The sequence below is a fragment of the Histoplasma capsulatum genome, genomic scaffold (genome assembly GCF_000149585.1).
Source record: "Histoplasma capsulatum NAm1 scaffold_6 genomic scaffold, whole genome shotgun sequence".
NCBI lineage: Eukaryota > Fungi > Ascomycota > Eurotiomycetes > Onygenales > Ajellomycetaceae > Histoplasma > Histoplasma mississippiense.
In genome coordinates, this window is record NW_001813977.1 from 742149 (window position 1) to 755754 (window position 13606).

The following is a 13606-nucleotide window of genomic DNA, read 5'->3' on the forward strand; positions in this document are numbered from 1 at the left end:
GGCATGTCCTCAGTTCATGTACTTGGAACAAATACATTGCGGTCAGACAGCCACGGCTCTAGAAGCAAAATAAGGTCGCGGTTTATTAGGGAGAGTTTATATATGGAGTCTGTATTGATTGCTTTTATGATCAACTTTTTTTTTTTTTTTTTTTTTTTTTGCTCCTACCAGCTGTTGATTGATTCCCTTATTCTTATTCTCTTTCATTCCTGTATCACGTCTGAGTATTTGATTTTTGGCTAGGCGAAATTCCATTTTTGGACGGGGTAAAAGGGTGTTTTTTCCTTATAAAGATACATTATTTAGTTGATTCCTTTTTCCTCAATATTGTATGAGTACGAGTAAAAAATAGTTGACCAAGTGGAGCTGACGAATGGGAACCTTTGCTTTGACTGCAGCAAAAGAAGTTTTATAGCAACCGCTCACCCAACCCGCAACCTCCAGTGCAGTCGCTGGCGCCTGGTCTCTCCTCTTCCCCCAAAAGCAAAAGCGTTCTCTCTCAATCTAAACGGAGGTTGTCATCGTCATCCTTTTCTTTGCCCCTTGTCTCTGAACTGGGAACACATGCTGCCGACCACTAAAGGGCTAGGTAGGTCGTCGCATCGCGCATCCCTATATACACCAGTTGGTACAAGCTCCCGTTGAAACGTCTTTAAAATTCTCGATTGATTGGTTGTATATCACGACGTTTCGATCAAAAATGTCTGTGTCATTCCCGCCTCTCTCTCTCTCTCTCTCTCTCTCTCTCTCTCTCCATCTTAACAGCCCTGCATCAAAGGCGGAAAATCAAGCCCAAAAGCAAAGAACTACTACAAATTGCACCCCTCAAAAACATAGATAGTAGGTACCGTAATGTATGTACTTACTTAGGTATGTATGTATATACCTAGAGGGAGGCCTCAGCGACGCAAGCAACAATCAAAGAATAATAACTAATCGAATTAAATCAAATCAACCATAACAGCAGCAATTGGGCTGAGAACGACTGGACGGATTTGAGTTATGACGATTATTATATATAGTGTCGCACAAACATGGACAGTGCAATGAGTACTAAGTACGTACGATATGCGGGGTTTAAAGAAGGAGAATCCGGAGAAATGTTGAGACATTAATTTGCTTGACGGACCGATTTTTCTTTTTTCTTTTTTTTTCTTTTTTCTTTTTTCTCTCAGGAATTTTGCCTGTATTTTTATATATTGGCTTCGCGTTTAATGCAGCCTCCCCCCGCAATTTTTCCAATCTTGTGAGCGGAGAGGAGGATAATCCAAATTAGGAGCGAAGTTTCAAAAAATAAAATAAAAAAATAAAAAAAAACCAAATTGAGCAGCTAAATACAAAGTGTACACTGGGCGGAGAAAAGTCATTCATACATATGCACATACCAAAACAAAAAGCAGAAGAGAGGGAGGCAGCCAAAAACGAGCGTAGACAGTAAAGAACTCAAATCATGAAAGGGTATCGCTGCAATCTGAAAAGAGCTGGAGAATAGACCGTTCCAGAGGAAAAAGAGAAATAGAAGGGGGTTGCTGAGAATTAAGAATGCATAAAATCAATGAAGCTGTTTACGGAGGAAGAATAGGGGCGGAGAGGGGGCATGGGGGAAGGGGGAGAAGAGGGATGGAGCTAGGCCTTAGAACGTTCCATTCCATCCGCCAACATCGGCACGGAGTGATCACGATATTGACAATAATTATCGTGCAAACCTCTAAATATCCTCGACCACGCGGGCTTTCATTGCTTGTTGAAAGCCGTCAGCGTCCCCTTCGTAATTCTGACCGTACTGACTTGGGCCTTCTCCAGCGGCATCAGCGGTTCGGAGTTGTTCCTGGACGGTCTGGTTGATAGCCGGCAGGAAGATGACTTTACTGTTGGCGGTCTTAGCCATTGCCTGCATAGTTTCGAGATATCGGATTTGCATAGCGGGAGCGGAAGAGAGGATGTTGGCGGCGGTCCTCATGAGCTATAGGGTGTAACGTCGTTAGTTGAATGAAACAAACTATCAAAGTAAAACGCAGAGGTACGAGCAGAATGGGTTTTACGAACCTTGGCTGATTCCACCTCTGCGCGAGCAGCGATAACTTTACTCTCTCCAATACGCTTAGATTGTGCAGCCATTGACAAAGATTCTTGGAGCTCATTGCTGAAAATGATATCCTTAATCAACATCGACTCCACTCGGACACCCCAGCCCGAAGCAACTTCCTCAATGATCTCTCCGATCGATTGGGCGACTTCCTCCCGGCGTTCGATGACGTCCTGCAACACACGGGCGCCGACAACGTGGCGGAGGGTGGTTTGTGTCCGTTCAACAAGCGCCTGGCGAATATTTGTGATGCCAAAGGCTGCTTTGTGGGGAGAGGTAATGTGGTAGTAGATAACGGAGGTCAGATTCAAGGTGACGTTATCCTTCGTCATGCAAACTTGGCGGGGAACCTCAACGATTTGGATCTTCACGTCGACTGTAGTCAAATGCTCGCTGAGAGGATTGACTTTCACGAGACCCGGGTCAACAGCACGTTCGAAGCGACCGAACCGCGTCACCAAGCCGACTTCACCCTGATCAATAGGCTTGAAGGGGTTGGGGCAGCATAAGCAGCAAGGGATGGCGCCTATGAATCCAATGGTTTCGCCCAAGGTGTGAACTAGATAAAAGAAAGGTTGGGCGTCAACCTTGATGTTTTCAAGAGGGCAGGGCGGCCTGACGGTTAAGTGGTAATATTGACTTACTCATGGATGCATACCAGCCGTGGACATTAGCGTCGCCATCGGGATGCTTGAGGACCTGAGCATAACTTGGCTGCAGGTCCTCGAGGCGGGCTGGCTGCACAGTCACAAGCCCATTGTTTGAAGGTCGAAAGCCGACGTCGCTGGGAAGTGGGCCTGTTGATGGAGCTTTGTGGTTTGACGCCAGTGGGACGGATTCATCCCAGTTTTGCGAGGACATTGTGATCGTTGTGGGGGCGTATTGATTCGAATAACAATTATCTCGATGTAAATTGTTCTTGTTGATGGCACACCGGGTTCTAGCGTTGGCAGTGATGTGGATGGTGGGCCAAACGTTGATGCGGAGCCCTGGAGGGACGGCGGCAGCTTTTTATAGCTTTTTATAGCTTATGGGTCCTCTTAGGCAAACTACGAAAACCGCCCCATGTCAGGGATGCGCATCCAACGAGCAGAGAAATTCGATCAAAGAGGTCCGGAAAAAATTGGAGGATCCTGTCGAATAACAACAATGAATGCTCTATATTTAATCTGGAAAGCCGTCACATGCTGCAGGAGCCGTTGGAAAAGTTTCTCTGGTAGCCTTTGCCTCCTCTGTATGTACAGCAGCACCGTTCAAGCCCCCAGCCTGAGGAAATACGAGAGCAGCTTTTCCTGCCATAGTCTCATGCGATCATCCCTCACAGCAACGGCCGATTCTGGAGATTCCTCGTTTACTGGGCTGACTTCAAGGCGCGTGGTAAATCGAGATGGCCAATAAACATTTCGTGTCTCAGCGGCCCTTGGTCAGTGAAGAATAGAAGGCCAGTAGCTCCGCTTACCTGGAGATTAGCTTGATGTGAATGGTCCAATTGAGGAGACGCAAGCCAAAGGGGTTAGGTTGATTTTATTACTACAGGTTTTATGGCTATCCTTGTCCTTGGAGCACCTAGAAGACTACTCCGTAACTTATTCTACTTAACTAACTGCTGGGGTTGGCTTGTCTCCTTACAGTGTTCATTGTGTCGTGCCGATTAGATATCTTGACGTAAAGACTTGCTTCCCTTTTCAATGACACCAGACTTCAATTGATCTCCCAAAGGTCTAAGCCACATCGGTTCATGGAAAGATAGAATTGAATCCCTGACTGACCCCCAACTGGTGCTTGTCCCAGGATAGGATAAGCCGGAGCTAAGGTCAGGCTAAACCATACATAACCCTCCTCACTTGACTACAGGGAAACATCGGTATTGCAAAGCTTCCGCGCGGAAGCCAATGGTGGAGTATGTCAAGATGTGGCCTGACACAATTATTTGAATGGGGAATCGCATAATTTACACATCAACATGGGCCAGGCACGAAGAGATTCAAAGCGAATCTTTGCAGTGTGTGTTGTTGAACTATTGCTAACTAACAAGCATTGCCACTCTTCCAACGGTTCGAACAGCCCGGGTCAGCCTTTTCCAGGCCCAGCAGTCTTGTTAATGCGGAAACCGTTGCGCCTTGCGCTGAAATTGGCCTTTTGTTCATACATAGTCGGTAGCTTCATGTGCATCCTGAGGTCCACATACGACCGGCTCTGCGGACATGCATCGTTCTGGAATTTTCGGAGGATGTTCTAGAAGGCGGAGCAAGCCAGTGATCTTCTGGCGGTTCAGTGCCCGGATGCTATGTCATTGACAAAATACTTCACCGGAGGCAATCCAACGCAGCCATGGATTGGCCCGATTCCAGACGCAATATCACCTCAATCCCTCCGAGCGGAATTCCAGAGCAGGTAGGGGTCCTGTCCTCCACGCCACCGGTACGATCGTCTACGCCTTTGCTATGCTGAACAGTACCCGTGACATAGTTATACACTACTTGGACGCCGCCTATCACCATCAAAAGCCGTAAGGTGCAATTTCTCTCCTTTTGATACTCCACCCTCGCAGGGTGGTTTGTTCACGACTAGCCTAGCCTTGTGGCCATTTTCGCGCGGCCTGTCCAGGGCCAATAAATTAATAATGATGAGTTGTGCTCTGAAGTCAGTTAGCGGGCGGGGCGATGTTCGGGAACAAGTTGATTCCCATAACATCATTCCTTGCCTAACAAACGGTGTGATATTATTATCTCGCCGGCCAGTTCCCAATGAGACTTCTCCCAAGCATCTAACCACGAGAAAGAAACTTTTTAAGTATCTCTCCTCTTCAGAATGATGAAATTGAATCATCATTTCCAGACATGAATGTGGATGGATAGCGAATCTGCTTTCCCCTGAGTCCCATTCACCGCATTTCACCCCCGAACAGCCAGTCTCTGTTGTGGCAGATGGTCCGCGGAGGAGCAGACTTACACCCCGCTGGATATCTACATTTCCTCTCGCTGACGCCAACATCCATGCCATCCGATTGAGGATGGCAAGGCAGACCGTAGGCGTTACATCTTGCTACTTCAACCCTGCTCTGGTTTCTGGTTTCACTGAGCCTTCCCCGGCGACAATTTTTCTCCCATTCCACAATTGTAGAATACCGAAAATGTGTAGCAGATTTCGCGTAGTATATTCTTCGTTTTTCTATTTCCCCATTTTTCCCTGTCCCCCCCTTTTCGGTTTGATATGATCTTCTCTCCCCTCCTCCCTTCTTTTTTCCTTTGCTTTCTCTCTTCTTCTTCTTCTTCTTCTTCTTCTTCTTCTTCTTCTTCTTCCTCTTCTTCTTCTTCTTCTTCTTCTTCTTCTTCTTCTTCTTCTTTTTGGCCTCTTGCTACAGCACGATCGTCAACACAAAATATCGACCGAGCGAGTAAAGATAGCATGCCTGCTACACTAGGAGGTCTCAAGCAAAAAATAGCATGTGCCATTCACACCAGTGAAACTGATTAAAAAAAAGAAGCTTGCACGGTAACATGTACAGTACATACAGTACATGTACTCTACAGCCTAACTTAAGGCAAGGTGAGAACAAAAGCGTTAAAGAAGAAAAACCACAGCGTAGAAACCCCCCGTTTAGAAGGTTGGGCGTGGTGGATTGCTGGGAGCTCCCCCCAACTCCCCCCCAAGGCCCAAGGCCAAGAGCAAATCAATCACTAGACGCGCCAGCTTAAAAGTACGTCTTTTAACCGCTCGCTTAACAAAGTTAGCGCTCAGGACCGCGGGAATGCTTGATTAATTAAAAGGGCGGGGCGGGAAACTACATATGGGAAGCGGAGGTTGGAACTGTATAATTATAATTAGTATCATTACCTCTCTCTTGTAGGAGAGGAGAGAGGGGGCAAAAAGAAAAAAAAAAAAAATTAGGATAAACTTCTGTTGACAGTAGGGTAAAACTTCCTACCTAGGTAAATAAACCCATTTTTCCCTTTTTCCTTTTTCCTTCTAAATTTTTTCCAGATCTTCTTTTTTTTTTTTTTTTTTTCATTTTCCGATGAGTGGCAAATTTTTGTTTCCTTCCCAGGTCTAACTAAGGTCTAAAATCTGTCCCCTTTTTCACATGTATATTTAGATTTCACATGCAAATATGAAACAAAACCCAATCCAATCCCTTTTGTTTCGATGATATCATCGATTATGAACATTGTCTCAAGAAAAAATGAATTTACAAGCAAACAGGCTCAACATGAAAGAGACAAAAAAAAAATACCATTCGATACCCAGAAAGTTAGATTTGATAACATGAAATAAACTAAGAGAGTATGTCAACAATATATTAAGCCGAGATAAATGCGACGGCATTCTCCAACAAACAAGGACACATTTTTTATGGTACAACTAAGAAAGAAGCAGGCAGACGTGAACAATGTATGAGAAAGGAGAAATTTTCAAACAGATCGACAAATTGACAATCAACAGTAGTGCGCCTTAACTGACCAAAATTGGGAACATCAGCATGAGTGAAAGAATAGAGTCGAGGGCATATAAATATATATAGAAGTCACCCTAAACAGAAATAAAAACGTCCCAGAAACCCTGCATATGACAGAAAGAAACTGACCTATCCAATACGGCAAGTAGCAAGTAGCACGAGCGGTAACACAGACATTTTTTTTCTCAATCTAGGAGGAAGCAGAAATTTTCTTTTTTTCTTTTTCTTTTTTCTTTTCCTCTTTCGTTAACTACTTCCCCCGCCTTGCCATCCAGGTTCATTAAGATGTGACGGCTGGCGGCTGGCGGCAGGCGGATAGGGACAAGCCTCTGTGGGGTTCCTTCTCCTCAGTCACTTCTTCGAGGCTTTCTTCTCCGAAACAGCCTCGACACCTTCCCTCCCCTTCTGCTCAGCGCGGGTGATGCACGCTCGCAGCCACTCCAGCGATTCAGACGTGATAGTCAGGCCGGTGGTGATAACTGCTTTGCCGGCAGCTACGTAGCCCTCGCCGCCGCCGCAGTTCTTGTACTCCGCCGAATAAACCTGAAGGACATGTTTCTTGCCCTCTTCGACCACACGGAATGGCATATGGATGTAGCCCTTGAGAGCACCCTTGATCGTCTCCGTGTCCTTCTTCACGATGGGGAATCGATCTTTCGACTCGCTTGAGGCCCTCATTGCTTAGGGAGTCGGCTTTGGCGACGTAAGGGGGCGACGTAGTTGTAAGACTTGGAGAACAAACGGAGGACGGGCTTTGCGTAGTTGGCGTACCCTTGATCGGCGAGTTGAAGGGATTTTTGGCCGTAGGGGTGGTTCTTGAGATAAGTGAGGGAGTCGGAACCTACAGGCAAGGTAGAAAGGTGCTGCGGGCGGAAAGAGGTTAGTTAGGTTTAGGTTGGAGAGGAGAGAGGTTGAAGGGGGACATCTTGGAAAGAAAGGGGACATACATGAAGGAATTGGGAGGATGGCTTCTCGCCATTAACGATGGGTTCACCCATGTTGAGGGATGGCGCCTGCTGAAATCAGTTACAATTACACAACGGCATATGAAGCAATACATGTAAAGAGAGATACCGACTCTATTGATAGTGATGAAATACGTCAGGGCGATGAAGGAGTATGTATGTTATAGGGTATTAGATCGGACACTATTCGATACGAGGGCGTTTCCTAGGTAAGCTGTAGACGGGAAGAAGAAGAAAACAACAGCAGAGGCGACAGGAAGCGGGAAGCTGGCTGTTATTATTATATCGACAGAAGAACAAGGAAAGAGATCCAGCAAGATCAAGGCTCTCGTAGTGCGTTGTCGGCTTGAAGCTAATCGAGGCCCAGACAGAGGCAGAAGGAAACGTGCCCAGAACAACCAACCCTCTTGCGTTCCCAGCTTTCCGAAGCAGCACTAACTCTCCCGAACCAAGGATTGCGCGCACCGTTGACTTCATCTGTATCTTCCTTGTCGTTTCTCAAACTCTGCTGGGCTCTCCACCTCAGGGCCCAGCTGGTTCGTGTCCGTGAGTTCGGAGCTGCCAGCCACTGATCGCCCGGATCGCAGGCATGTGAAAGTGGCCAGGCCGCAGCTTTGATGCAGTAAAAATAATATTCCGCTGCATCGCCGTCAAGGGCGCATTCTCCTGTGCCAGTAGTGTCTGCGCAGGCGGTGCGGTGCATGTCTGCCGCTTCTTCATCACCGGTGATGTTCGAATAAATTACGATTGTTGATCCGCCGTGGTTCTTGTTGCTTGTTTTTTTTTTTTTTTTTTTTTTTTTTTTTTTTTTTTTTTTTTTAATTACTGTTATTCCCAGCTTCCCTCCAGAGGTGCGTCTCCCCACCGGCTCCCATCCAGCACCATTGATGAACATCGATATCTGTTTCTCCATCATAACGAATTCTCGCAAACAGAATAGGCAAGACGTGATATCATCTAATGAGCCCAGCTCGTTCGAGATGCAACTACGGAGTACATGGACATGCATTGCATGTATAGTGGCGGATCCCCACTCCAATGGATCAGTTTTGGCCTATCCAACGCTAAGAGACTCAGATTGCCCAGCGCCAATTCATTCTAGACCCTCCTGGCTCAAACAGGATGCTCGCCCTGGTGAAGCTCGAATTCCTGTTTGAATCCATGTTCATTGTTCGGTGCCGCTCTCCGGAATAATTGTGCTTCGGACCAAACGTAGTTGTCAGATACATCTTGCATTGCGTGTTAGCAGGGCTCTTTTCCCTTTGCTGTTTCTTTTTCGACGATAAGCACAATCGCTGGCTCATTGGCTTCGGATCAATAACTAATCACTAATCTAACTCAGCACGGATCACACCATCCACAAATCCCCGTAAAGTTCAACAGATAAACGTCACCCTGGGGCAGATGTGGCATTCCGTTCATTATCTTCCCCCCGAGCTTGTCTGGGACTAATTGCGACTCGTGCAGCTGAAATAATGTCATCAATAATCATAGATGCGACACCCGTGCTTTGCGATTCTTGTCTTCGATGTCGCGGGCCCTCTCAAGGATCTGACAGCTTGCCCCTTGTCTCCCCGACTCCCCGACACAATTTGACATGTGATAGCGGGGCTTCTGTGCTATTGTTAGCTAACTAGCTATCCGAAGAGCGAAAATTGACCGTCTAACACTTTAGCGCCTTGTCCCGTTCGCTCAATACTGCGCAGACTGTCTGCAAGAGAGTCGTGGCAAAGAAAAGGGTGGCGTGGATCGCGAAAATAATTGGACGAAATCAGAACCCGATTGCTTGTCGATTAACGAAATATCTCAGACATATTCCGTAGTTACAGCGCAGTTAGCTATACGGAGCCGCGTGGGAAAACAAATCCTTGCACAGGTTAGAAATTTATATGGTAAAAGCATGTTACACAAGCCCGGTTGACAGGCCCCCTGACCAGTTGGTGTGGGTTTAGAGACTGGATGCCCTAAAGCTTGGTTGTCAAGTTAGGCATCATGGCTCCATAACTTCTGCTGGGAGTGGCCTGGGTGTATTTGAACTCTGGTATTGAGATTTCCATTTATATTTCTAGCGTGTACAAGGACTTTTTTTTTTGAAGAGTCGCGGCATGAAGTAACGGCTTTTTCCTCTTCTCCCTTTCCTACATTTCGCCCCTTCGGCGTTTCATTTTCAAACGCTAAGCCGTATATTTACCTCATTGATTTTATGTCTCAGGGTCCGCGACTCATCGGTCTGTCCGTCCTTATCATGACAAGCTCCCGGTCTTCAAATTTGACTTCGGTTTTTGGTTTTGATATCACCAGCGATTCGAATGATGACTCAATCGCCGGCCAATTGGGGTGAGAATTACAATATCGGGCCACGGCGCTGGGCCGTTTTCCTTATCAATCAACGCATTTTTTAAAAAAGAATTGGACGTCACGATGCAGCCCGCTTGCGGCTGGGCTGGGGGCCAGTTTGCTTACATCCATAGCTTGCTTTCCGTCCCCTTTTGACAACATCCGCCTGAAATAAATCTGCGGAAGATAGGCACCAGGCGGAGAACTTGTTCGCAAGCAACAAGCGTTTTGTTTTCACTTTTGTGTGGAAGGGTCAATCAATGGAATATTGGTTGTCATGTTTTTATTCCCAATAAACGGACATCCATCCTCGGATTTATTATTGTATATATATATATATAAAGATATATATATATATAATGGCCTTTAGATAGAGTCCCATCAGAAATAGGTCTGGCCTGGCAAATCATCGTGGTTTTATCCGGCATTAATTATTCACAACATCTGACCAAGTGGTCAATTGGCTTTGCCGTTCTACAGTAATGAGTCTTCGAGAGGTTGCCTTGCTTACCATTATCCCTTCCCCACTAGCACAGACAATTTGTTTCAGTCCGTTGATAGGATTACTGATAAAAGCAGCTTGATAAAGAATTAGTTACTGCATTCAAAAGCTGGAAACTGCTTTGTAACTTTCTAACTGATTGATTGGCCTGGCTGTCGCTTTCACAAAGTTTTCAAAACCGAATGGCAGCTACAACACCTCAATTCCAGACATCCTTGAAGGTCATAAATTGTGCAGGAATTCTTTCCAAAAACATTCCATGAAAAGGATTGATTCGATCCTTTGAGCTCTTTTTTTCCCTTGATGGGTCCAGGTTTGTTTCAATTGTTTTTCATAGCTAGCTCAAGCATAAGACGATTTAATCAATCTTCATTCAATTGGTGACATATCGGTCCGGATTCAATTCATATCCACATTCGAGATAGGGCTCGGATGAACATGTTATTCTCATGCGGGTTATTGCTTGTAATAAGAAGATGAAGAAGACGGACCGGTGAAGCTAATTCCACACTGATCCATTGCAGGTGTCACGAGCTTCGATATTGATCCAGAAGGATTAGCATTAGAGGGCAAATATACACCTTGTCCTGCCAATTCAGTGCCCGGGGGAGGGTGGGCGTGCTGTAGCTGGCTCAGCGGCTGTAGTTCTGAGGGCTAACTGAGGGCAATTTGGTCCCTGACATAGTGTCGATGATAGCTCGATCCGTATAGAGGGTTAAGTGAACGAAGGCCCTGTGTTCTTGAAACATACCAACACCCTGGGTACTTCTCTGTCCAACCTGCCCTTCTTTCCCTCTCCTTTCTTTATATAAATTATTCATTCCACACCGTAGCCAGCGATTCATCCTGCGCAGCTATTGAGAGATTGAACACCCCTCCTCCCCTTCTTTTCCATTTTCTTTTTCTCTCACCACACTTGCACCTCCGCGCCACATGTCGAGGAGGATTTTTTAGGCCCGCGACGCTGCATCTGCGGGCTGCAAACTTCCCCGTTGGCATTGAGGCGGCCGCCCAAAACATTAATTGTTGTGGTCACTCGTTAAGCTGTCCCATCAACTAGATAAAAGATTGTTAGCGACAGACCCGAGACCCATCTATCCATCGTCTTGTCGTTTGTAAGGTTATATGTATGTGAAACCTTGCGCTCCTCCCTCGCTATTTTTTGATTTCCCCCCTTCGCCTCCTCTTGTTTTTCCTTTGAGATATTCCCCCCCTTTCTGCTTCGTCATAACGACAGACACTATGCCTCATCTGATCACTGCCTCAACTTGGCAGGTGGTTGATCTGCCAAAATCAATTCATCAATTGAGTGAAAAAGCTTCCTCCATTTTCCCTCTTAGTCGACTGCATGGTTGCTGTCTCATTTTCACACTGAGATGTAAATTTGGCTGATGACGTCGGAGGGCCTGCCAACGTAGCTAGCTATACTTACCTAAGTATCAAAATCTCCTAGCCCCAAATAAAGTAATATTCGTACCACCGAAAGGGACGGAAATTGTTCTTTTGATTCCATTGCTGGCTCGATGGAATGGAAGTGTGACATGGCATGCAGGTACCCACCAATGTATTTATCTATTTCTTTACTTTCCATCAACCAAGTGTGCTAGTTGGACTTTTACTGCCATCCCTTTTCTCAGATCGAATCGTGATCACGAGCATCTGGTCTGGATTCTGAAAAAATGCATGAAGAGAAATCATGCCTGGAGCGATAGGGAGGAAAGAAAGGGGGAAGAAAGAGTCCATAAACGAGCGCGCTTGGTATGAGAAACAAATTCGCGTACACAGTCATGCATGCTGCTGCATCTACATCTATCTATCGATGAAAAATCGATCAATAGATGCCGTTACATATCATGGCAGATAAGTAAGTATATCCGACATTTGATAAGAACGTTTGTTCGATATGTCAGTGTCGCCATGCTCTGCTACCGTTAGCACAAGTTAGCCATCAGGTGCTGGTCGATGAGGACGAACGGCTCACACTCACTTATCAACACGAACAAACGCAAAACAATCCCTTTCGTGGCGCAGCAGCCTATGTTTATATGAAGACCCTGCGCGCAGAAAGTCGTTGCTGGACCGAAACTCGAAGAGGGGGAAACGGCAATAGCGTGTCATTCTTCCAGTGAAATATGTCTGTCTGTCTGTCTCTAGAGCCCCAGCCCACTTCGACCCCGACACCCTGTATGTTCCTCCCTGGGGGAGAGCCCCATCTTCTCTTCTCGACCAGCATATCCCGGCCACGGCTGTGTCTCTCAACGTCACTCATGCAATCACCACCAGCCCCTCTCGCTGGCTTAAAAAAAAAAAGTTAGTGCATGCTTCTGCAGCCTGACACTCGCTAGCATTCGTGGGCTATGTCCATCCTTCTCGCCCAAGTGTTCAATGCTAAGCGGCCCCTGAGGCATATTCGGAGCTCGCGTCTATGTGCTTCTGAGTAAATATCCCGATGCGGCGGCTGTAGAATCAGACAATTGACAAACGGGATGAAGAGGAGGATGGGAACTATGCTATTTGACAAAAATCCGTACGCGCCATGAGCCATCTAAGGTAGTGATGGACGAGATTCGGAGCGCGTAAAAGGGAATGGATATAAGAAAAAAAACTTGACAGTTTTTCATGGGCTTGATCCTTTTTTCCTGTTTGTTTCCCCCCGGAGAATGATGAATGAAAATGGCAATGCACTGGTTAGGGTTATATCAATGTTTATGTTTATATATCTTCCCTGTTGGGGATAGTGAACACGAAGGGGAAAAATTGAATAAACAAACAGTTTGTGAATGTTGCTGCCGCTGTTGAAGAAGGCGATGGAGAAGCCGGTAACTCACTGGGTCGGCACTCCCTCGCTCTCCAGCCGTCTAGCACCCTCTCGGGATGCTGGCTGCCGCCGCGAGATCCAGCTCGACAGACAACTACTCCGCAGGGACCCGGATGAACTTGAAGAGAATCGATTCCAAATCAAAATGTGTGTGGAGGCAATGGGCTGACTGGAGCCTTGTTTGTCACCTGCTTTCCATGACTCCACATTCCTGCCTCGTGCAGAGAGCAGTTGGCAAGCGAATCCCCCACCCGTCAGGAATCGCGGGTTGGCTTGGGGAACGAAAAAGAAAAGACCAATCCCCCTGTTTGCATATAAATACGAGCAGCCCCTGTTCCCTCCTTTGCGATCAGGAGTTGGCGATTATCCACTCATTGGCCGAGCACGAGCTGGGCTCAACGAGGAATCCCATGTTTGCTCAACAGGTTGCTCAAAGAGCAGT

At 46.5% G+C, this 13606-nt stretch overlaps 4 protein-coding genes across 4 annotated transcripts; all 4 read right to left on the reverse strand.

Annotated features, from left to right (window-relative positions):
- Positions 1–1708: 1708 nt before the first annotated feature.
- Positions 1709–2947, reverse strand: HCAG_06560 (conserved hypothetical protein; the record flags this gene model as incomplete). The annotated part of the gene is made up of 3 exons (XM_001538905.1): positions 1709–1963; positions 2047–2645; positions 2731–2947. The coding sequence occupies 3 exons, from the start codon at positions 2945–2947 to the stop codon at positions 1709–1711; spliced, it is 1071 nt and encodes a 356-aa protein (XP_001538955.1).
- Positions 2948–4156: 1209 nt separating this feature from the next.
- On the reverse strand, positions 4157–6412 carry HCAG_06561 (predicted protein; the record flags this gene model as incomplete). The annotated part of the gene is made up of 5 exons (XM_001538906.1): positions 4157–4321; positions 4450–4577; positions 5039–5444; positions 5875–5896; positions 6321–6412. The coding sequence occupies 5 exons, from the start codon at positions 6410–6412 to the stop codon at positions 4157–4159; spliced, it is 813 nt and encodes a 270-aa protein (XP_001538956.1).
- A 481-nt stretch (positions 6413–6893) lies between these two features.
- On the reverse strand, positions 6894–7540 carry HCAG_06562 (predicted protein; the record flags this gene model as incomplete). Its single annotated transcript, XM_001538907.1, has 3 exons — positions 6894–7206; positions 7314–7405; positions 7490–7540. 3 exons carry the CDS (start codon positions 7538–7540, stop codon positions 6894–6896), a joined length of 456 nt encoding a protein of 151 aa, XP_001538957.1.
- Positions 7541–7859: 319 nt separating this feature from the next.
- HCAG_06563 (predicted protein) lies at positions 7860–8210 on the reverse strand (the record flags this gene model as incomplete). The annotated part of the gene is made up of 1 exon (XM_001538908.1): positions 7860–8210. The coding sequence occupies one exon, from the start codon at positions 8208–8210 to the stop codon at positions 7860–7862; it is 351 nt and encodes a 116-aa protein (XP_001538958.1).
- Positions 8211–13606: the final 5396 nt, after the last annotated feature.